At 26.2% G+C, this 25,447-nt stretch overlaps 2 protein-coding genes and 1 long non-coding RNA gene across 10 annotated transcripts in view; 1 reads left to right on the forward strand and 2 right to left on the reverse strand.

The window, feature by feature from the left end:
* Positions 1-142: 142 nt before the first annotated feature.
* Positions 143-2,641, reverse strand: LOC122717386 (excitatory amino acid transporter 3-like). 4 transcript variants are annotated; one of them, XM_043941545.1, is made up of 10 exons: positions 2,561-2,641; positions 2,001-2,195; positions 1,722-1,899; positions 1,596-1,638; positions 1,481-1,517; positions 1,226-1,409; positions 916-1,149; positions 646-837; positions 450-584; positions 143-376 (listed from the first exon to the last, which is right to left on the reverse strand). In XM_043941545.1, exons 2-10 carry the CDS (start codon positions 2,107-2,109, stop codon positions 247-249), a joined length of 1,242 nt encoding a protein of 413 aa, XP_043797480.1. In that variant the 5' UTR covers positions 2,110-2,195; positions 2,561-2,641; the 3' UTR covers positions 143-246. The 4 variants fall into 4 exon arrangements, with proteins under 4 accessions (XP_043797480.1, XP_043797393.1, XP_043797656.1 ...); XM_043941458.1 differs by lacking the exon at positions 2,561-2,641 and having other exon boundaries at positions 2,001-2,502; XM_043941721.1 differs by lacking the exon at positions 2,561-2,641 and having other exon boundaries at positions 2,032-2,173.
* On the forward strand, positions 405-907 carry LOC122717584. Its single transcript, XR_006347234.1, has 2 exons — positions 405-543; positions 636-907. It is a non-coding gene; the product is annotated as an uncharacterized LOC122717584 (long non-coding RNA).
* A 137-nt stretch (positions 2,642-2,778) lies between the features above and the next one.
* Positions 2,779-25,447, reverse strand: part of LOC122717162 (ankyrin repeat domain-containing protein 50-like) — a 320,332-nt gene continuing 297,663 nt past the window's right edge. For 2 of the 5 annotated variants that reach the window (XM_043940997.1, XM_043941081.1), the window contains 15 exons: positions 15,121-16,017; positions 13,729-14,259; positions 11,922-12,696; positions 10,629-10,802; positions 9,424-9,594; positions 8,877-9,188; positions 7,804-8,125; positions 7,437-7,683; positions 7,168-7,351; positions 6,468-6,684; positions 6,170-6,361; positions 5,836-6,083; positions 4,939-5,477; positions 4,568-4,745; positions 3,319-3,455 (listed from right to left, as the gene is read on the reverse strand). In XM_043940997.1, coding sequence (XP_043796932.1) covers positions 4,574-4,745; positions 4,939-5,477; positions 5,836-6,083; positions 6,170-6,361; positions 6,468-6,684; positions 7,168-7,351; positions 7,437-7,683; positions 7,804-8,125; positions 8,877-9,188; positions 9,424-9,594; positions 10,629-10,802; positions 11,922-12,696; positions 13,729-14,259; positions 15,121-15,446 — 4,410 coding nt within the window. In that variant the 5' untranslated portion in view covers positions 15,447-16,017 and the 3' untranslated portion in view covers positions 3,319-3,455; positions 4,568-4,573. Of the gene's footprint in view, positions 3,456-4,567; positions 4,746-4,938; positions 5,478-5,835; positions 6,084-6,169; positions 6,362-6,467; positions 6,685-7,167; positions 7,352-7,436; positions 7,684-7,803; positions 8,126-8,876; positions 9,189-9,423; positions 9,595-10,628; positions 10,803-11,921; positions 12,697-13,728; positions 14,260-15,120; positions 16,018-25,447 lie in introns of all 5 variants that reach the window. The other 3 variants (XM_043941166.1, XM_043941250.1, XM_043941340.1) reach the window with 3 other exon arrangements.

Consider the following 25,447-nt stretch of genomic DNA (forward strand, 5'->3'; position numbering starts at 1 on the left):
TATTTTAATAATTTACTGTTGTAAAAAATATATATATATTTAAAATTTATATTTAAAATATAAAAATATTTTTATTAATAAGTTATTATTTTCTTTTATAATGATTAATTTTTATATTATGAATTTATAATAATTTTTTTTATTATATAAGTTTTTATTGTGATTTAATATTATTTTTATATTTTAAATATTTAAATATTTCTTGACTTATTAAAAATCGAGCTTATTATTATATTATAACACATGTCATGTGGAAATGTATAATTCCATTTCTTCTTCTTGAATGGAAGTTTGCGTATTTTTTTTGTAATAATGAGTTATTATACCAGCACCTAATGCATCCGCCACAATATTTAAGGTAGTTCTAAAACGATCTCTAAAAATTAAATTTATATTAATTTTTATGAATAGATATTTAAAATTATATAAATGCATCACAAGATGCTTACACAAACCAATCAATCGCAATAATTAATGAAACATCTTCTACTGGAACTCCTACGGAATTTAATACCATTATTAACATTACATAACCACCGCTTGGTAAGCCAGCAGCACCAATACATGATAGAGTACATGTTATGCTGCAAAATTTTTTAATATTAATATGTTATTAATTACAAATTAATTTATAGAAATACAAACCAGATTATAATAATTTTAAATAATGAAAATTGTAACCCATGCAATTGAATTATGAAAATTGCACCAATACTTTCATATAGTGCTATACCATCCATGTTTATAGTTGCACCAATTGGTACAATAAATCTAGATATTTTAGAAGGTATTCCAATATGTTTTAAGCATGATATTGTTACTGGAACTGTAGCTGTACTAAAATATAATTGTTAAATATTTATAATTTTATTAATAAGTAATAAAAATAAAAATATATTTATTTTAATTGATTACCTTGATGATGTACCAAATGCTGTGACAAAAGCTGGTCCAAGTTTAACTATAATTTTGTATGGAGATTGACGAGTACATATAAAATATAATAAAGGAAGTAATATTAAACCTTGTATGAGTAAACCACTGAAAACGGTTAAAATATAAATTCCAAGTTGTTTTATTACATTATTAAAATCTTCCACTTCAAGAATTTTTGCAGAAATAAGAAATAATGCACTTATTGGTACAAGCCTATTACAAAATGAATATTTGCATATAATAAAAACTTATTTCTTTTGTTTAAATACTTAAGACTATATAATTTTACATTATTGTCCAATTCATAATTTTCATCATTACATCTGATAAAGACTGAAAGAAATTTATTAAAGGTTCTCCTTTAACACCTATATCTCCAATTGCAAGTCCCAAAATTAAACTAAAGACTACTAATCCTAAAACATTTGTGCCTGCTATATTAATATGATTTATTTCCCATTCATTGATTGGTACTAAAAAATAGAAATTAAGTTTTAATTTAAGTTCTATAAATTTAATTTTTCTTTATTATTATATTACATACCTGATTCATTTTTTGATTTTTTTAATACAGTTTGATACTAAAAATATTTTATTTATTTTTTTTGTTTAAATTAAATTAATTATATGTGAAAAATAAAAACATAAAATGTTATTACCTGAAATAAGCATGCACTCACTATATTTTCTGGTATGAAATTTCTGTAATATAAATAAAAAAATAAATTTAATAGATAAAAGCATAAAATAGAATTTGATAATATTATGAATAAAGTATAAAGTACCGAAATAAATCTAAAATTGTATCCACTGTTATAAATGATTTGGTTGCATTTTGTGATATGATATTTTTATTTTTAAGTAAATCACCAGGTCTTATTGTTTGAACAAGTGTAACACTTAATACAATTCCAAGTAGTGTTGTTGTAATATAGTAGTATAGTGCCATTGTTCCAATATGACCTATATATATTTAAAAAATTTTTACTATGTAAAAAAAAATTTTTATTTGCTAAAGTAAATAGAAAATCAATTTAAATCAATTTGTATTTAAGTTGATTAACCTGATTTTTTTAAGTTGCAAGTAGCACTCACTATACTAGATGTTATAAGAGGTAGTATTAAGCAATTTATTAATCTCATGAATAGTTCTCCAGGAAATTTTAGATACATTATATCTCGTTTGGACCATGGTTGAAGAGTAAAAGTTTTAAGAACAAATCCTAATAAAATTCCAGCACATACACCAATAATTGTTCCTAATATTAATTTTTGTTTTAATATTTTTTTAAAAGTATTCATTTTATATTAATTTATCAATATTTTATTTTATATTTTTATCTTATATCTTTGTTATTTCACTATATTGTAGTATTTTAATATATTAAAATCATTAAACTTGTTTATTTTTTTTTTGCATAAATATTAATAATGCAAAATTTTAAAGAATATTTTCTATATATAAAAGATAAGATTTCTTATCTGACAATATGATAAAACAGAATTCCTCTTTTTTTCTTCCTTATAGAATTTTCAGAAACAAATTACTTTTTATAATATCTACAATTTTATCTAATATATTAGCAATGTGGATGAAACATTTCTTAAAAATAGGAGATATTACCTTAAGAGATATCTTTTGACAATGAATGTATTTATGACTCTTTTATATGGTATGAAGATAGATGGAATCATATCATGATATAATATATAAGATAAATTTAGTTTCATCTATAACTAGACTCGTTTTAGAAAAAATTGTTTTAATAAATTTTTTTATTATCGAATTATTTAAAGGTGTTTTAGAGGATCCTTATGACGTAAATAAATAAATAACATCGATATTTTACTTTTTATTTATTTTGCATCTATTACAATATAATAAATACGATCGTGCACAATACATAAAAGATGTGTATTTACACACGTTTTTATCAATTTTCAGGCCATAATTTTACGTATTTGTAATTGAGTTTGCATTATCATGCTATATTTTTTTTTTAATCATTTAATATAATTTATACATATCTTTACAATGCTGCATCATTCACATCACATTATGAATTTCATTTGCATCCAGTCTTCTGAAGAAAAAAATTTTATAATATATCATCTTTTTTCATTAAAATCATAATTACTTAAATTTTAAAGGTTTCAATAATTAATTCATTTTTTTTTTGTTTATATGAAGTATTAGTGAGATCAATAAAGAATTTTATTAACGTTACATTTATACAAAGTCACGTTTCGTAAAGTTTACATATCTAGATCTACATATTTTTCTATACTGTTTAATATTTGGTTTTTTTTATATTACGCAATTTTTATTTTTATATTATTTTCCTTTTGACTGCAATTTTTATTATTTTTTTAATCTATTTTTTCATGTGAGGTAATTTGATTTTGCTCAAATAAAAAGAGAAAAATTTATTTATTGACTTCCGCTTTTTGGTGATTACAATTCGCCAGCCGCAATAACGGATTCCAGTATCCCGTTGAGATGTTTCTGAGAATACAACCTATATTACAAAAAATTAAGATTTTAATTAATTCTTTGTTTTCATTTTCGAACATTTTATCGTAAACAATAAACTTAACACAACACACTTAAATGTATTGATTAGTGAGATGATTATTCTGAAAAGATTAAAACATTAAATCTTCTTAAAAACTCATGTTTTTTGTGCTGAATTTCTAATTTTATCGTAAAATCTAAAATTATATAAGAGTTATTTCTGATCATGCAAAATATTTATACGTTATAATTTAGTAGAAAAGGAATATAAAAAATCTACTGATACCACTTCCAAAATTGAACACTGTAATTACAGTGTATAAGGATTAGCTACTTCTATTTCCTTATATATAGGATATTAATGTATTTATGGAACATTTTTAGAAAGTTTTTAAAATTCAAGAAGTCAACACAAATATAAAATTTGATATATAAAAATATTGAAACTTATTTATTAAGCAATTTAAGTTTGCATTAGATAAAGCAAAACAAAAAAGAACAGATGAATCTCAATTACACTACTATCTTTTTCCATCTTCATTTTATTTATAATTTAATAAATAAACTTCAATTGATATTTTTATATATCAACTGTTATGTTTGTTTTGGCCTGCAAAATATCATGTATCACAAATATATCAACATCCTATATATGAATATATATGTATATATATGTGACACACACATACATATACATATATATTCATACATATATACATACATATACATAATATAATATTAATATATATAATATATATATTGTATATACATATATCATTCAAATATTGTTTTAAAAAAAAATAATTTAAAAATTTATCACTCAATAATTTTTAAATTAAAATTGAATTAAATGAAACTTGAAGGGATGAAAAAATTTAACTTCTAATACTAAGTGAGTGATTGAATGGAATTTATAATTATGTATATTTGTGAAGCATAATAAAATTATGCAGTGCATTTCAAAGAAAAATATAATAAATACATTACTATAAATATTTATACAATATTATATGAATTGAAGATTTTTTTTAATATTTATTCCTTCTTTACAATTATGTAAAATATTTGTTTTCCTAGACTTTTATTGTGACCTTCAAAAATGAAATTATATAATACCTGTCCCTACAAAGGTGTTTCCTTTCGTGCCTCAGCCTTCCACTGAAATCCATTAACTCGTGTTGTGATAGGTTTGTTTCTATTAGTTGCATTTTCAATTCCATTCCTAACACCTGCTACTAATCTCATGGCTGGATTGGAAACCAAACCATTACGCTTTGGTTTTGCATTACTTGCACTGTAATAAAAAATTATTTATCTTAAAAAGATGTTTTATTTAATGTTTTATAATTATATAATTATATAATTTTTTCAGTATATTTTAGAAATTTTTTGCAATTAAATATATTCATAATTAATATTTAAAGCAATACATATAAAGAAATTTTTATAAATATTTGAACAAATAGTTTTATTAAAATAAATCTTACCTAGCAGGTGTATGATCTGAGGCATGTTTTACGCTTCTGCCAACACCAGCACCACTGTTACCCAATATTATTCTCATATGAGTATCTCTAGTGAAATGAGTGTCGGCTGAATTTCTTTTTTCATCAAGTCCATTTTTTTTGTCTTTTGTCACGCTTAAACCTAACATTTCGTTCGTTAATTCAAATGGTTTGCTAATTTCATTTTTATCGATGATCTCGGTCTTTATATTAATCGGTTCGTAAATAGCCGATGTATGATTATATCCTCCGATTTGCACTTTATATGGTATATTTTGATTTCCAGTCAACAATGATACTCCAAGTTGATTCTGTATCACATTCGCTGCGGTCTGAGCACTAGGTGGACTTGTGTTTGTTGGCGAATAGGGTATCAGGCTGTCACTTAACGGTGAATGAGGTGGTGATGCGTAGATAGGACTTTGCGGTTCACTTTTCAGAGGTGATAAAAGTTTGCTGAGTGGACGACTCTTGGCTCCCCTCGAGCATTGTTGCAGTTGTTGCGTGAAAGATAATGGTGTCTAAAATTATAGCAGTCAGATGATGCGGGGAGAATTTCCCAGAGGAGAATGAGAATCAAATTCGTAGCGTGTATAGATCGAGTTGGTCTTTAACTTTTTAAATAAGAATCAATCGAAAGTTTTAAATGTGAAATAAGATTGTTTGAGATAACAGTTAAACAAAATCTTCGTACAAAGAGTGATCTAGTTAAAAAAAAAAAAAAACGATCTGTACACGAGTGCATAAAAACGAAATGAACAAAACATGCAGTCAGAAAGAGATGATGAAAATCGATTGGAAGTGGTATCGGAGAATTTGAATTGATTCCTTAAATTACACAAAAGAGTTAATAAAAAAAGCAATAACGTTGTTACCTACTTTTATTACCTGATTCACCATCGAGTTCTGGTTAAATTTTCCCTGATCGCTTTTTGTGCTACCGGTTAGGTTGCTACTAGATTTGCTGTTGCTGGAATTATTTCCCAGAGACACGCAGCTTCTTCTTTTTGTCGAATCCGGCGACTCTGCCGGACTGTATTGAGTTGAAAGGGGATTCAAAATTGCGGATGATGGTTTTGTTTCTGCTGTCGAATTTGATGTTACTGAAGTAGCACTACTACTTCCGCCTACATTATAATAAACAATATATATTACAATAATGCAATTTCAAATCAAAAAATGAATTAGTAAAAATTATAATAAAAAAATGAACCTCCATTGATGCCAGGCCTTAGACTTCGTTGATTAGCTGAATATTCCTCGAGCAGTCTTACTACTGTGTCGTGGCCGCTTTTGGCAGCTACTTTGATAGCATTTCGACCACAATGATCAGAGTGGCTGGGATCAGCACCGTGATTTAAGAGTGCTCGTACACAGTGTTCATGACCCTCTTGTGCGGCGATACCTAATTAATATTGATTTTTAATAATTATTTTATACTAGTTTCATTATTATTTTACAGATGAAATTTGATTATTATTTTACAGATGAAATTTGATTATTATTATTACCTAAAGCTGTTGCTCCTTGATTACAAGTATGATCAGGAGTTGCTCCATGTTCAAGAAGCAATCTGACAATGGCTGCATGACCTTGCCAGGCTGCAGAATGTAAAGGAGTTCTATTCTCATTGTCACAAGCATTTACACTGGCACTACCTTCTGTTAATAACAAAGCTACCATTTCAACATGTCCCTGCCAAGCACTTACATGCAAAGGAGTTCGTCCCTGTAATATTATATTAAATTTATAATTTCATATTCTAATAAAATATAAATATTCTAATTTTCATATTCATATAAATAAATAATTTCATATAAATAAAATTTCTATTATGATATAAATTAAAATATGATATAATCGAATGTTGGAAAACTTCTGAATAATTTATTTCTAAAAGCAATATTAAATTGCATAAAAATTTGTAGATTTTTTTAATTTAATTTTTTCAAATAAATAATAAAATGTTAAAAATTTTTGAATTAACAATATTATATGTGTTAATGTAATATTGTACATAAAATTACATGAAAGGAAATAAAAAAATATTGAAAACGATACAAAAATCAATTTATAAAAATAAAAATCTTCAATTTGACAAAAATTTTTAGTGGTATATTTTTATAGAATAATAAGTCTATTTTGAAGAAGATTGTAAATTTTTCTACGATTTTTATAAGATTTAAATTATTATAAAAATTTTTCATTTACTTCTGAATCCCTGCTTTCCACATCTGCTCGGGCATGCTCCAACAAAAATCTTGCCATTGCCAATCTGTTTTCTAGAGCAAGAATATAAAGAGTGCTTCTTCCATCAGCATCTTTTGCATTCACATCTGCATTATGAGCTAACAGTATCCTGACAGTATCGTAGTGACCTTCCAAAGCTGCAAGTCTGTAATAGTTTTTGATTATTATGAAGATATCTTAGAAAATAAAATTTATACAAAATATATATTAGAGTATCATTATTAAGTTACCTGAGAGCAGTTTTTCCATCATGAGCATGTTGATCGATTGGCGCTCCATGCTGTTCTAACAGTCTTTCAACTAATGCAGCATGTCCTTCTTGTGCAGCCAACATTAGTGCACCTTTTCCATCATTGTCAGTTTCATCAATTTTGGCTCCTGCTTCTAGTAGTGCTTCGCAAACGTCGATGTGACCTTCAAATGCTGCATAATGTAAGGGTGTCCAACCTGAATTGTCTCTATGTTGTTCGTCTAAGCCTAAAATATCAAAAATTTTATAATCATCTTGTTTGTAATCTAATAATGAAATTAATTGGAAAAGAAAAAAAAAAAAGAAAAAAAAAAGATAAAAAATCTGAAAAAGAAGAAATATTGTACCTCGATCTAATAATTGTTTCACTACATCTGTGCCGCCTTGAGCAGCAGCCACACTCAAAACTGTTCTGCCCTCGTTATCGATACTATCAACGTAACATCCCCAGAATAAGAGAAGAGCAACCACTGATCCATGGCCCATGCTAGCAGCTGCCCACAAAGGTGTGCGACCCGTAGCATCGCAATGATCTACATCTGCCTCGTATTCCAACAATAATTCACAAACATCCCTATGTCCTTCGAATGCAGCCACTAACAATGGTGTCATACCATCCTTATCTTGATGATCGACTGCAGCTCCTCTTTCCAATAGAATTGTAACTACCTGTGACAGAAGATTATATTCGTTTAGTAAAGACAATTATAAGAGATTTTGCAAGTAAATAATTTTTCGCATTTCAATGAAATTAAAAACTTTTACATGCTTCTTAAATGATTTGATTGTTTTACTTATATATAAAACGTTTATTCTTATATTTATATTATATTTATATTTTGAGATTATTTTAATCTTTTATGGTATTTAATCAAACAATGTTTACATTAAGATGATTAAGGATTTGTAATGTTTGTTACAATTTGCATAAAATCAATTAATCTATTAATCTTAGAAAGGGGAAAACTCTTCGAGTTCATTTAAAAAATTTTCTCATTTAAAAAGTTTAAAAAAAAAAGATTATTTTTTTCATTTTAAAAATTTCTAAAAAATTATTTATTGTAACTTTTTTAATTGCAGCATTCGCATGGAATTACATATATTTCTTTTTATTTTCTTTTTTCTCTATGGACTTTCTTGAGTCTAAGTCTTTCTAGGCTCAATTATTTCTCCGTACACTTACAATTTTCTTATACGTTTTAGATGTATATAGATCATGATATGTGGTAATAAAAAGTAGTATGATATGATGGAATGATATTAAATAAACTTAAATTTCATCGTTAGAAGTATGTATGACAAAAAATAATATTTGTGTTTATATAGCAATAAATCTTGCAAATATCTCATCTTCGCTTGTCCCATTACGCGTTTTTCTTGCACGATAAACATTCACGAATACGAGGGGAACATAACTAACTTTTGCATAGCCATGATTGGAAGGGACACAGAGGGCAGCGACGCTGAGTGCAGTCCTTCCATCGTTATCGGCGTGATCGATCTCCGCGCCGAAGTCTAGAAGATGTTCGACGATTTCGCTGTGACCCATGTAAGCAGCGGCAATTAAGGCGGTTCTACCCTCGTCATCTGTTCTGTTCACGTCGGCGCCGTGCTGTAGAAGCGCTTTAACGATGTCCTCGTGGCCACCCCAAGCGGCTGCTCTGAGCGCGGTTCGTTGATCCCAATCGGCACAATCCACCATTGCTCCATGTTCCAGCAGCATTTCGACTACCTATATTTTTATTTCACTATTTATATTCCTTTCACTTCTTATTACATTTCAATATTTTCAATCCCCTCCAATTAAATATTCATATGTATGTATATAATACAACATTTTAACGATTTTATTTGTTTAATTATGAAAGAAAGATGATGATCGTCGAGGATAGATGATAATGTAATGTTTCTTATTGTTATCTTTTATTGATTATTTAATGATTATTTATTTATGTTTTAATGATTACCTGAGTATGTCCACCCCAGGCAGCAGCCCTAAGAGCTGTCCATCCATCGCAGTCAGCATGATCCGCACAAGCCCCAGCAGCCAATAGAACTCGTACCACATCCGCATAACCATGCCTGGCAGCAAGATTCAAAGGTGTTTGACCGTGACGATCAGTAGCTTCCAACTTTGCCTGCGAAATTAAAAATTCTAAAATATATGTGTGATATAAAGAAATTCAATTTATGTGAATATTTACTTCATATAGAATAATTGCCAAAAGTTTTTAAATAAATTATATTTTTGTTTCGGTTTAAATTATATTTAAAAAAAAATTCTTTTTATCAAAAATTTAACATTGTATTTTAAATTTTATTATATTATTATATACATAGTAAACCATACTATGTATATATATTATATTTTATATTATGCTTATATATTAAACACTTATTTTAAAAAATTCATTTTGAATAATGTATTGCAGCTGCAAACTTTTGACAGATATTATTTATTTATAATAATAGGAAAGAGGTAATGTTTTGATTAATATTTTATAATCACTTTGCATTAAACCTAATTTTATTTATAAACAGAGTGTTTATAAAAATGTAAGAGCTTTGAAAGATCGATTCTAAAGATCAGAACAAATAAAAATATTGATATATAGAAATTTATTATTTGAGATATATTTATTTATTTAAACAATTCAAATTTGCATTGGATGAAATGGAAGATCTTAATTCTATTATCATCTTGCTTTATCGAATAAAAACTTAAATTACTATATAAATTATTTTCAACTAACATTTTTATACACAAATTTTTGTATTTGTTTCTCTCGATCCTTTAATACATTCTATATTTTTATAAAATACATCTTGTATATGTTTAAATCTTTTATAAATTGAGCTTCTTTTCGTTGCTTCATTCCTTTCATTGAGAATTATAAGAATTTGTATATAAATGTATTGATTCGATACAAATATGATAGAAACTGATTCATATTGTTGTATATATATTAACAAATAATTTTTATGCAAAATTTATGTTATAAAACAGTCTTTATATTATGTTTTAAAAATAACGAAAGTTTATTTTTTTCAAATTTATATATAGAAACATACACGTACATGATGAATAACATTGATAGATGCTTTTAAAAATGTTTCCAATGATAGGTTGGTACAAATGATGATGTTGCGCTTTAAAAATGAGGATTCTTACCTGTGGACACGTCGCTAGAGCCAGCTCCAGCAGAGATGCATTACCATCTGCAGCAAGCGTGTGCAGTACTGTTCGTCCGCAAGAATCAGCTTGATTGATGTCTCCGCTTTCGCCGAGTAGTTCCGTTAATGGTTCGCTGGGAGATTCATCCATAGGGCTTACATCTTGCGAGACCTGCGACAAAGACCATTTTATCTGTTATAAATTCCATTTCTACAAAGGAAATGCATTTGAAAAAAAAAACAAAATGAAGGAAAATTTACTTTGAAGAATCATAATTTAATTCTCTTTAATAATTTCATATTTCTTTCAAATATGATACAAATAATCTACAAGTCTTTTTTTTTATTTCCTAATTTTTTATTATTCTAGATTTTGAAAAAATTTGAAAAAACTTTGAAATAAAAATTGGATAATTAATTGACGAAAATCAAGATCAAAGGATATTTATAAAGTATGTAATATAAATTTAATTTCAATGATTTTCAATTCGGAATTGCCTTTGTATTTATTGAACATAAAAAAAGACAATGAATGAAACAGAAAGAAATTTTTTATTTTAATTCAAAAATTGAAATAAATGTATGAGTTTTCTTATAGATGTTAAGAGGAATACTCTGAATGATGGAGACGAATATTGAATAGCAAATTACCAGCAAAATGGTCGATAGTGATATAGATAATAGAGGAGTAAAAAAGCAATATGATGTTCATATGCTTCCATATCATATAATAGAATTGCCAAATATCTAAATAAAATAGCTGCCAGTGACATTACAAAGTAGCAACGTGAAGAAATTGCAAGGAAACGATTTCCCTTATATCCGTCATGTAACGCGTCTCTATACTATATTAATATGATTGTTCTCATGCAGAAATTCGCCAAAAGGGAATGTATTTTAACAATAGAGAAAACAACGTACTGTCCTCATTTAGCAACTCTATTCTCAACGTAGAACTTAGATGTCAAACACTAGACATGTAGAGTCTCTTCTGGCAACATTGCTGGCAATTCTGTTAAGATAAGAGATTCGTTACAGTGACGAATCTTTGTTTTAGTTTACCAGCCATTTATGCCATAAATTATTTTATAGTTATTCAACTTTTATTATAATTATCAAAACCTCTAATTTAATATATAAAAAATGATTAAGTGAAACATTTAAACTTTTTCAATAGAAATAAAAATTCGTTCTAGAGAAATTTAACAATTTTTCTTTTTTTGGATGATCTACAAATTATCTACTTAACTATTTCTGAAAATGCAAACTGCTAAAGATTATTATTAATTACTTGACTAGAAGAGACAGCATCCTTATTGGCATCGTCTTCGACAATTTTCTCGGATGGTTTGGCTCCGGCATCAATCAACAACTTCAACAATTTCACCTCTTGCCTAGGCCAGAGAATGCATTCAGAACTGTCCAGGTAACAGTCTTCTATAGGCGCTCCACTGCCTACCATCCAGACCACTTGAAGCGTGTGCACATCCAGGTTACAATTTGTAGTAGCTATACTCGTTATGGCTCGTTGCAGATGTTGTCCTAACACGCAGATCTCGTCGGCGTTTAATTCCGGTCCACGAAGGGTATAATAAGCGGCCAGCATTGCGTGACCCTCAATAGCGGAACATAAATATTTCTGCGTGCAATGTTTCACGTCCAGCAACCATTCTGCGAAACTATGATGGAATAACATCAACGCTCCTGCACGAGAGACAGAGATGACTCTGCGTAAAAGGTGTAAACGTCGGTTGAAATCTTCTATGGTGATACTCGTGCATGCCGTTTTTACGCATTTGTAGAGTATCTCTTGTGTGATTGGTAGTTTCGCGGCCAGTATCACGTTTAGCAAAGGTTGAACTTTGGCAAATTGCTTTCTACTGAAGAGTCTTTGACACAACCATAGGTAGAGACCGTTCAGGGTGCCTGGTATCTCGCGAACCTCGCGTAGCACGATAAAATTCTCGGCCACACCGTCGAGAACTTTCTCCAGGTACAGGAAACAGCCATTGCTCTTGATGTGCAGCTGGTTTAGCATCTCGGCTGTATCGCGCGAGATGTGCTGCCTGGGTAAATGAAAATTCAGTCGTTTTTATCGCTTTATCTATTATTAGTTATTTTATATTAAAAAAAAGTATATCTGTTATTCTTTTTGGTCGAAAAGATGTTTTCAAAGATGATTTCAATGATATTGAAATAGGTTATTAAGGATTGTTATTATTTTGAATATTTTTTTTTTTTACAATTGACTTTATTTTTTAAATTATACACCAAAATATTTTTCACGTTAATTTTCAAAAATGTGAAGAATGATACGATGAAAATAAAATTATCTCATTCTATTTTTGCTTATAAGTTAATAAAAAATTTATGTATATCAAGTTTAATATTTATTTTAGTCTTTAGAACAAATTTTTCAACAGTGTCACGAGTATATTAATATATAAAATTTCTGTATTACTTAAAAATTAAATACATGTATAAAGAGAAATAGAATGATCTTTAACAACATATTTCAATACTGAATAATATGTCTTTTTCCACTGCTAGATGTAAAAATTAAAATCAGTAAAACCACATATTTTTTAAAGTATATCTTCTTTTTCTGTAATATCAATTATATAGGATGATCTGAAATAAATGTTTTAATATTAATCCAATAATTTATCTTTACTTGATAATTGAAAATGAATTACTTTCAGACAATAAGGTTTTATCAAAATGTAAAGGTTCTGTTGCAATGTAAGTAAAAAATAATATAATAAATAAAAATAATAATAATAATAAAAATAAAATAAAAATAATAATGTGATTTTATTTAAAAAAAAGTAATCTTAATATCCTTTCTACAAAATAATCAATAAATATTAAATTGTGCCTTGTGTTCTTCTTGAAATCAAGCAAATTTAATTGATATTATTAATATTTATTAACAAAAGTAAATGAGTAATATTTATTTTAAATGCTTCCCTCATCTTATATAAACGATAAAAGATTAAATTCATTAAATTTATTAATCAGAAAAAAAACATTTTCATTTACAAACAGTATGAAAGAAAGAAAATTTTAATGTTCTTCTAATATTAAAAAATTCACACCTGAGCGCATCTTCTTGATCCAACCGAGCGAGAATATACTGCTGAATGTCTCTGACCACTAAGGACTTTCTTAAATCATCCAAAGGGATTTTCCGGAAGCCGCTGAACATCCTCGAGATTGGCTTGCTCTGACGCCGAGCAGTACAAACCAACAGCAACCATTGAGGAAACAGATGATGATGATTAGCCAACAATTCAGCAATTGTTCTACTGACGTTATCATTTTCCCTTCTTGAGTCTCTGGTACCGGTTTGTGGAAGATCCAAAGTTTGACCCTCGTCGATGGAATCGACTAATAGAAACAGACAATTTTTTGGTGGTTCCAACTCGAGAAGAGGAAATAGTAGTGCCTTCTTTAAAGCATCGTCGGGGTCTCTGTCAAGAACATCTGGTTGCAAGGCGGCTTGTATTTCTGGGTCGGTTCTAAGCTTTTCCGCGTACGCTTCTGCCACCATTTCCCTCGATGTTAATGGTACTGTTGTGGCATTGGTGGTCGTTGTGCTTCCTGGTATTGGAGAGCTTGAAGACACCCTAAGGAACATTTGAAGAAAATTAACTTTGCGTGTGTGAAATATATGCGTATGAATAATATTATTATTTGATTTTTACGATTATATTACTGAACTTAAGTAGCTATTAAAGATCCAATTATCCAAATTATCCAATGTAATGATATATTTAGCAATTGCGAGCAATATTATATACAGAATATATTATATAAATACTTATAATAAAGTAGGCTCAGAAACAGTACTTTTGTTGCTTATATAAACAAAATTGTGGATAATCATAAACAATGTTCAGAATAATACAAATAACAGAAAATGAAGTAGGATTAGCAAAACATAATAAAACAAAATTCAACGAATGAGCCAAGAGGCAAAAAGTGGTTTTGAAAAACAATGCTGTTCAATATTGTTTGTCGTCCAAATAGCCATGGAGAGGCATGCGCAACAAATAATGCACAAAGTTCAATAGAAGTTTCAACCTCTCCATAAGTTGTTTTGTTTTCAGAATTGTTTATAAAATGACATATAGTACTGCTTTCAAGTCTCATATCGTCATTTCATTAATTTCACCATCGAATTACCATCGAATCTCCATCGATTGCCGAATGGAAACTTAAGTAATTTAATTGCGGCAAATTTTCCAGAAGCAAAATGTATGATTATTGCTACGTTTCTGTTAAAATTAAATATTGCATCGTGTCACGTAACATGCCTATTTGACAGTAGATAATATCAAATATTTTTCATATGTGGAAAGAAAATCAAGCTACTTTTAGTGCTAGAAGAGGTAATAGAGGTAAGAGATTTCTCGCAAAATAAATTTAATAAGATTTTTTTCATTTAAGGGAAAACTGGTCTAAAAAGATTAAACTCTCAAATTTACCTGTGAATTCCATCTGAACCGGGTTGCAGAAGTTGAGCAACTAGGGATCTGACGAATTGTGCTGGTGACAAGGATGCCTCGCTCCTAGCTTGGCAAAAGTGCCTGGCCAATAATCTCCTGTTCAAAGATCTTTGATGTCTGGCATTGGCACCGGTCGATGGCCAAGCTAATTCCGCACTGAACGCAGTTTTCCCGCTTCCTGGACCACCGACGACCAGAACACCGCAGGTTTTCGAAGCTGGCCTTTGCTCCAAACAATGGGACAATTTGGTGAACGCCCATTCGCGGCAAAAGAATCGTTTCTTCTCTATCACCGGTGCGGCCATCTTTTCAAACGATTGTTCCTTCCTTATTTAATAAGAGTTAAACTAAACGATCCTAATCGTAATTACACTTCGTTGTTCAGAACTCTTGGTTATCGCGCGTTAATAGATCTTTTCTTTCAGATTTACATTCATATCAAACACAATTCCGAAGTGATTCGAAATGGTTTGTGCGTCTGGATAGGAAATATATCAGAGGCCGTATTCGTGAAGAGCTCTGCTGTTTGAATTTTCTAAACTAATTGGATGATCGATCGATCTGTTCGTAGGTATGTAAAAGCGCGGTTTCTTCAAAATCGTTTTTCTAAAGTGGATCGAGAGTTTTGATTGTTTCGTTGGTTGATAATATTAATTGTTTATGTTTTAATTGCAATTTTGTACAAGTTGCAAAGGATAGTTGATGATTTAGTTAAAGAATGAATGCGGTGTGCGACTACGGTTCATCTTGTTGTGCTTCTCTGAGGGAAGATTCGTCGGAGCCCCAGGGGGCTCTGAGACTTCCTCGGCCTCCATTCAGCCTTCTCATCGCCTCGTCGCGGACGAGCACCGCGCTTCGTATCGCTGCATTCTACACCTGGAACAGAAAAAATTATACATTACATATATTTATGCTACTGGATTAAGTAAATTCATCAAATTAAATAAGTAAATTTTTTATTATCGTCTCGTATTGCACTTTCGTATAGTATTTTGATATAGTAGCTTCTTAATGTATGTATTATAAATATTTGATAGAATGGTAAATCACTCGGATGAAACCGCGTTAATCCACGATGAATAAAGTATGAAGTTTAAATAATATTTAAGTTGAAATAATATCTTCATATTTCAAATTTACTTATAACTTTATTAATAAATCGTTTTATAAATTCTATCCAATACCGTTTATGTAAAGATAAGTTTATAAATTCGGACAACTTGTTGAAAAGTTATTTCTTTAATTCAGGATAAGAAAAAAAATCAAATTGATTGGTATTAAAATTCGAGAAAATTTTGGAAATTTTTGAAAATTTTGAACATTATCGAACGTAACAAAAAAATTTCGAAAATTCTATTATATTTTATTAAGTTTCTTATAACGTTTCTCTTCAACACGAAATATGATCTTTTGTTTCGAATAATCGATTTAAAAATTTCAACATTTTTATCTTATATAAGAATTCGTAACTAACTAGTTTCTATAACTAACAATTGCTATAATAATAATAATATTGGCATAAATCAATATTCTCAATACAATAATATTTTTTATTTTATTACTTTCAATCTGATTTACATGTTAGCAAATAATTGAACTCAAGTTTAGTAATAAATATTTTGAATTCTCGCAAAAGTTAACAAAATTTTTGCAATGGTTGTCGCATGAAAATTGTTATTGTCAAACTGAAAATTAATTGCCGCAAGTTAAATTTGCTAGAAAGCAATATATCCATGACGAGATTACCAATAATTTATAAAATGCAAACCGCGTTAATCTATAGAATTATATAATTCTTAGAAACATAGAAAGAAGCATTGTTAATTTCAACATTTTATTTCTTGAAAGTATTGTTGTTTCAATCTTTGTTATAGAAAAGCATTTCAAATAATTTTTAACAAACATAGGTAAAGATATTTTAATAAATGTTATATTTAGTTCCAAAGTCGATATTCTTTGATTGGTTAAACCAATGTAGTAAATCGATGCATCATCAAGTGTCTATATGTTATCAAATGAATAATCATGTGCCACATGAAAAACTATGACAAATGAAAAACATTCCGATCTCAAAGAAAGATTCACATTCGGATTTAACCTTGTATTTTTGATTTTTTTACATCGATAAATAGCCAATCGAGAATATTTCATGACGATGTACCTTTATTATTCGAGATGTAGTCATCAGATAGCGTATTACGAGCTTATTTTATGTCGTAGTTTCTGATGTAACATAAAATCCAATCCGTTTATATTTTTTTTCAGTGGCTTGTAACGTTAGCTATCTATACTATTATATTCTTATTTTATTAGTTCTTGATGTAGGACAAAGCATTGATCCAGCAATAAAGCAAGGTTGTAAATTAAACTTTCAAAGATCACGCTTAATTACATATTGTAAAATGACAAGTGCGAGTAATGCTGGTCATTGGTTATATGACAATAATCTATATAAATATATAATATATTTAATATATAATGAAATTATAAAATATAAAATAATATAAAATAAAATTAAATATATAATATATATAAATTTTTTTTTAACAGTTCAACGAAATTATATATATTTTTCTTATAGATATCATATGTGACGAAAAACAAAGTAATTTTAATTTTAAACGATGCAATAGACATATATAATGTTGCAAATATGATAGATATTTGGATTCGAGATTATTAGAATTTATTGAACATCTTAAAATTTAATTTAAAAATACGAGATCAATATTTAATTTCATTTAAAATTTCACGTTCCATATATGAATTAATCAAAAATAAAATTTTTTAAAAGAGATAAAAATATTCAGAATTTCTAAAGTATAATAAAATTTGTGATGACTTTCGATATTACATCACATCTCAATTTCACGCTAGAAACTGATGATACCTCGGAGATATCGTCGTAAGTGAAGGAATTAATATTGTTGAATGGACGACAATTTTGTCATCATACGATGTAATTAGAACGTGGTGTCTGTTGATATGATCGTATGTTAGACTTATATATATTGCATATATTCTGTTTTAGAATTTCGTATATTAATCTTTTCCCTGTTATCGTTTAAGAAAAAAATTGCTGTTCACAGCTCAAGCCTGAAATTTATTACCTAATGATAAGTACAATTTTTATCAAGAAGAAAGTTTTAAAATAATGAAAAATAATATGTTGCAATTTCAAACTAATAATTTTAATTTTTATAATATATATAGAATGTTCCAAAGAAGATTTCTAAAATAATTTCAAACAATATTTTCTTTTGCAAAAACATTGGTTAAGGCTTTGTTAACGAATTAGTAAGAAAAAACATTGTCCAATCATGCATAATTTAGTCGAGCCGCGACGCAGCTACGTTTCGCCGACCGAACACAAACAAGTCCAAACAACATATCTCAAAGAGAATGTATTGAATACTATATTTATTTATTTATTCATGGTTTTTGATATAATTCGATGTAATTTTTTATCGATAAAAAAAATATTTATTATATTCGATGCATTCCGTGATTAGCCAGTGTTTTTTGTTAATAATTTGTTAACAAAGCCGTAACAAAAATTTTTACGAAAGAAAATGTTGCTATCACCTGAATTTCCGTTTACGGAAATTGTTTCAATATTTTTGAAAGTTATATATAAATTTCTTTCTAATAAAAATAGGTAGGATACTATACTTATTTTACCTTAAGAAAAATTGAAGTACAATATGTGTTATATACAACGTGCATGATAATAAATGTTAAATAAATAGAATATTATTAATTATGACTACAATATTTTATTATTATATTATTTACAATTGAAAGACTTATAATTTATTGAAAGACTTATAATATATCCAAATATATTTGGAATATTTTGAGTCCATTGTCCATTTCTTTTGTATACATTATTATTTACAAAATAAAGTCAAATAGTAGAATTAGTTGGATTATTTTTCTAAAAATCTAAAAAAGAAAAGAAATTCAAACTAGAAAAATCAAGAAACAAAAATTGTCACATAAAAGTGAATTTTTATTTTTAAATATATCACATTAAATAAAAATTAATCTAATTAAATATTTCTTTGTATATAATCTTAATTAAAGTTTGTAATGAACAGATGTTTAAGTCTTTATATTTTTGTTAATTCTATTATATTGTTATCCGTAATATTATTATTATTGATTTAATTAAATTATTATTGATTATTTCTCATTCATTTTATGCTTTGGCTATGTATTGGGTCAACGTTCAATCTTTAAAATCCTAACTATTCATAATTCACATCACGTTATCGAGCATGACCTACGCTCTGATCTGTAACAAGTTTTAAATGAAACACTTCTTCATTTATTCTTTTTTTGTTTCTCATTTCTTTAATCAATGTTACTTATGGAATGTTAATTATGAAATGTAATATGTTATAAATTTTATAAATATTTCAATAAATTTGTTCAACATGTATAATAATGTGTACATAATAATAAATTTTATTAATGAAAATTTTATTGTAGAAAATTTCAGATTTTTATAAATAATTTCTATTTATTTAAAAAAATTAATAATAATTATTTTTCATATGAATTCTTTAATCGAGTTAGCGTTCAAATTCAAATCATAATTAATGAGAAATATTCTAGAAAAAAAAGTGGCGACAAAATAGTTGTTCTTCAATAAAAAAAATATTCTGTAGTTCTGTAGAATTTTGTTATGTAATAAGAGATCCATAGTAATCCTAGGTTTATTTATTCTTGTAATTTTAATTGTAACATATGCATATAACTTGTTCGGTTTAAAAGTCTGAAAATCTTTTTTTTCGTTTTTCAAATAAAGTTTCTTGTTTTGTACTATTGTCAGTAATTAAAGGGAATTTGGTTATTTCTCTCGACACTTGTTTGCATTGAAATTATACCATTTCGTGCCAACCCTCTTCTGTCTAGGCCGAAAGAGCCTTGCATCTTAATAGATGCCAAGCATTTGAATACTTTATTTTCTAGTTTTTCTTTTTTCTCTTTCTCTCTTTTATTTTTCAAAAGTTGGTCGAAGTTTAAATCTTATTAAAATTCATTTGATTAGATTTAATTGAATTGGAAATTTTTCAGGAATTAAAATTTTTAAAAATTATCATAAATAAGAGGACACAATATATTATTCTCTTTCAGTAACATAATCGTCGAATATTGCTATGCATTAAAAAATTTAATGATATTAAAAAACAATTGTTAAAGCATTCGGTATAATATATGATCACTATAGAGAACATTAATATATTCATGGAATATCTTGAAATGTACATAAAAATTAACATGTAAAAATGTTGGTTGAAGTTTATTAAGTTAGACAAAAAGAAACAGAAATAGAGATGATATGATGTATAAAATATAAAATATAAAACTATCTTTTTCTATGTTTATCTCGCTTCATTTAATGTGAATTTTTCGTAAATTTAAATTGCTTTTAATTTAATAAATAAATCATAATTTTCAATTTTGTATTTAAATTTTTATATTTATTTTAAGTTATGGAATTCACTTTTTAAAAATATGTTGCAAATATTATCTATATACTGAATATGAAATTTTAAATATTTAAAAGTGCAATTAGAAGTTCACAAATTTTTTTCACTATTGTTATTACATTGTTTTAGAAATTAAGAAGATAAGAATATGAAAAATTATATAAAAAATATATATAATTATATAATTATATATATTTATATATATATTATATATATTANTTTTCTTTATATTCAAATATAAATAACATATGATGTTTATATCGTATGAAATTGTAATTAATATATAATGATACTAAACATAATTATTTTTATATAAATGTTTTATTTTTATTTGAAAATATTTTTAAAAATAATAGAGAAAAAGTAGATAAAAATTGAAATTTCAACAATATAAAAATGTTTAAATTAAATTAAAAAACTTAATTTAAATCAAGAGAAATATCATGTAATATAAAAGATTTTATCACTTTCTATGTAATAGCAATGTATAAAATGAAAAAAAAAACAAATTTTGTTTTATTATTAATTTAAATATTAAGTTTGAATTTTAATTTTATTTTTGTAAAATTCGATCTTTATGAACTTGCCAAGATGTTATACGTCTCATATAATAAAAATTTATCTAATTTCAATTATTGATTTAATAGAAATTCATATTCATATAATATTTCATAAAATTGAAATAAAAATGTAATAAAATAACAATAAATTTTCTAAAATGCATAATAATATATCAAATATTATAAATTTAGAAACAATTTTGTTAGCATAATAGTTAATAATATTTATGAATTAATTTTTTACTTATTTTGAATCAATTTACATTTCTAATTATATTATTATATTCTAATTATATTTTTTATTATATTTTTATATTATATATTTATATTATAAAATAAAGATATATTTATATAAGTGAAATTACATTTAACTAATAGCATTAGTAATAATAAAAATTCAATTAGAATTCAGATAATTAAAAACTATATAAAATCTCATATATTTAATATTTTACTCTACTTTATATTTATATGTAAATATAATATATAATATATTTATATATATAATATATTTAATATTATAATATATTAATATTATAATATATTTAATATATAATCACATTTTAATTACATAATTATATAAATTAAAAAGTTATATATATATAAAGAATCTTAAATATACAATTTTATATTTCTTATATTTTAATAATCAGAATTTTAATAATCAGAATATTTTAATAATCAGAATGCTTTACAAAAAAAGTATTGTTATAATTAATTATAAATATTTGTTATGAAAATATTAAAAAATATTAAAAATACTTATTACATAAATTAAAGAGTTATAGATTAAAAATTTTAATTGTACAATTTTGTACAAATTTTCTTTATTTTAATCAGAATTTCTTACAATTGTTTAAAAAAAGTATATTAATTATTTATAAAAAATAAATTTTTCTACAATGATCCCGATATTATTACACAATTCATTATTACACGCGAAGATTACGGGAAACAAAGTGACAAACAATCCTATTTCCACTCACAACAGTTTATCGAATGAGGAGAGAGATCCAGTCACGTCTAATGAAAAGCCTGATTCCGGTATTATTCGTTGCACGGTGAACGATCTGAAATTCGTATTAAACGACCGTGATAATTGTCTGTTCGCGGTAGACAGGTGGATTGAAATTATGGGAGTACGTTTGAGACGAGGGAAAACGTGGAGGGCCAATGACAAACTAGTTCCACTAATGAGAAGGAAATACCTCGGCGACTGACTTTTCTAATTATTACTCACCGTGTATTTGCGTTTGTTGAGACTTCCGTTTGAAAATCTGATACTCTCATAAATGAAAACACGCTTAATTTACGATGTTATGAATACGTTAACATTCCAGTTGAATATGCATGTTTGCATTTTGAGTTTAACAGGGTCTTTTAAGTTTTATAAATTTATAGTCGATTAAAGAAAATCTTTATGAAAGTTCAACTAATAAATTGTGTTATTAAATTCAACAATAATTATATTTTATATGAAACATCATAAGAATGTATAATGAGTTACATAATAGAGTAAAATTTTTTTTATTAATGAAATATTACTCTCAGGAAATGAAATCCCTAAAGTAATTAATATTCCTTTTTTAAATATAAGTTCGTAATGATATGAAATAAAACAAAATTTTAAATTATAAAATAATTAGAGTTCTATTCTTCTATTGTAAAAATTATAAAATATAAAGAAAAAATGATGAAAATTTAGAAATTGATTTCATGCACACAATTTTTCCGTTAAAAAATTACTCTACATATAATTCATTATAATTTATACAACACACAAGTTTTTATAAAGATCAGATTTTTCAAAAAAGATCAATTTTCTTATAAAATAACATATGTATTTATAAATGACTGTGTATCTCTTTTTTGAAGATAGTGATATCGAAAGTTTTACTTACAGACGTAAATTTCAGATTATAGAGATCAAGTTTTGTTTTAAATTTTGTAATTCTTCTTTTTAAAGTTAAAATAAATTTATAAAATATTGTTTGCAAATATTCGAATTCTATAATTGTAAAAAATACTTTAATTTTAACAGTATTATGATTAATTATGAACTAACAATTAGAAATAATATTTATTATATTATATTTTTATATAGGATAAATCATTTATCATTATATCATCACCTACCAAATATTATTATTTTTATATCAATAGAATTATTCATAATAAAAAATTTTCAAATAAAAAGTGATTTCAAAAGAAACATTTTAATATATCAAAAGATTAAGAATAATTAGAGAAATATTTTAATTTAAATTTTATAAAACTTGATGAAAGATAAATATGACAGAAGAATATTGTTTCAATTGTGTTTCTTATCTTTTATATAATAATAAGATTTATATTATAATAAGATTTATAAAATTTGAGTCAATATATTTTTTAAATTAAACTATCTTTCGACATAATTTGAATTTTAAAAAAGTGTTTTCTTATTATTATACGATTTACAATTGATTATTTCATTATTATTATATCATTTTTAATCAGATTTATAATTTTATAACTAAGATATTTTGTCAAAGATAGTTGTATTCGAATATTTTTGAGTATACTTCAAATTTGAATAAATTTTCATAGCAGAACAAAAAAGAAATGAATAAAATTTTAATTTTATAAAACTTAAAATTTTATATCATATTTATATCATATATACTATCATATTTTTCACAATATAATAAATTCTTCTTATCTTCTTGAAGAAAAATCCTATATTTTACAATTTAAGAAAATTTTTTTAACTTTTCCATATCTTTTTCTATATCCAAATGTTTTATTATTGAAATATTTATTATTATTATTAAAATTTTTATTACTATTAAAAATATTTCTTAAGTATGAGAAAAATATGAAATATGAATCATTAAAATAGGAGGGAATTGAAAATAATAAAAATTATAAAACCATCACAAGATTAAAAACATACCAAATATTTTTAAGATTTCTTTTTTTTTTTAAGAAAAACAGACATTTTTACTTGAAACTTAAAAGTCGACGATTATACTTGCAGATCCTTCATAACTAGAACTTCCGTTTCACGAAAATTACCCGGCACCAATACAAATCAAACGTTTTGTTTGCACTGGGATGCATTGAAAATTTACTGCTCGGCCATCCAGAGTATGCCGGTGGTTTTGGCTTATCGCGTGCGTCGCGTCATTGATAGCGAATTTTCGAAATTCCCTCGTACGCCGGGACGATTTGAATCTGGACCCACCTCAACTATCAACCGCAAAGATAAACCTTGACACGGACAAGCCATTGTCGACGTTTACACTACTCGTTTTTATCTGTGAACAATGTTGCGATGCTGTCTCGAGGATATCGTAGTCGACAAATTAACAGTAACAAATTTGCAAGTCGATCGAACCGATTGGAAGAACGAATTCGAATGGAAGAACGGAACCAGTTAATTTATTTGCGCAATTGGAATCTTTGCTCATGGATAAAAGGCATGGAAAGTGTCGCGTTATTTCTAACGAGTTTTCAGAAGCTTTGTTTCATTTTATAACAATTGATAAAATCCTGTTTCTGATATCAGATCGTATTCTGTAAAAAGAACATCAAGCAAAATGGAATTTCGAACGCGATTTAATATAACATCACGAAAAAATAGGAGAAAACGATACTTTCTAATGAACTTCTTTAATCTGTTAGAATTTATCAATTCTCTGTTAAATGAATTGCTATTGCTGAATCAATTGTAATTTTCAAATTTAAATTTCCAAATAAATATATTTATAATATAATAATATATTATAATAAATATATTTATATATAATATAAATATATAATATTTTTGTTCGTATAATTTAAAAATAAGAATTTTTATATTTTATAAGTTTATTTATATTTTGTTTATATTTTTTATTTACATTTTTTATATTTCATTAAATCTTTTTTATTTCACAATATCTGAATTTTAATATAAGTTAAAAATGATTTGATCGCTATTCGACTATTCATTGTTCGATTATTATTAATTCTTGATTTTAAAATCATAAAATTTTATCAGTTTTGAATTTATTTTTTCCAAAAAAATTTTTAGTAGGTATTAAATTTTGTATTGAAAGTTAAAAGATCGTGATAGATTTTCACGTGTCAATTCGTCACACATTGAAAACCATGCAACAAGAGAAGGATAGATCCATTTTCGACAGTTTTTGAATTATTATGTGTAATATATCTCAAAATAAAATTCTACATCGTGAGGTAAACTAGACAGATATCGAAAAAAAA

Source organism: Apis laboriosa, unplaced genomic scaffold (assembly GCF_014066325.1).
Source record: "Apis laboriosa isolate Shangri-la unplaced genomic scaffold, ASM1406632v1 scaffold104_cov149, whole genome shotgun sequence".
Lineage (NCBI taxonomy): Eukaryota > Metazoa > Arthropoda > Insecta > Hymenoptera > Apidae > Apis > Apis laboriosa.

What these genes read in the sequence shown, in the direction of transcription:
- LOC122717386 (XM_043941458.1), bottom strand. Translation starts at nt 2,238, where the DNA reads ATGAATACTTTTAAAAAAATATTAAAACAAAAATTAATATTAGGAACA. An exon ending in TTGCAACTTAAAAAAATCAG is followed by an intron (nt 1,900 to 2,000) that starts GTTAATCAACTT and finishes AAATATATATAG; the next exon opens with GTCATATTGGAACAATGGCA. An exon ending in ATTGCGATTGATTGGTTTGT is followed by an intron (nt 377 to 449) that starts GTAAGCATCTTG and finishes TTTAATTTTTAG; the next exon opens with AGATCGTTTTAGAACTACCT.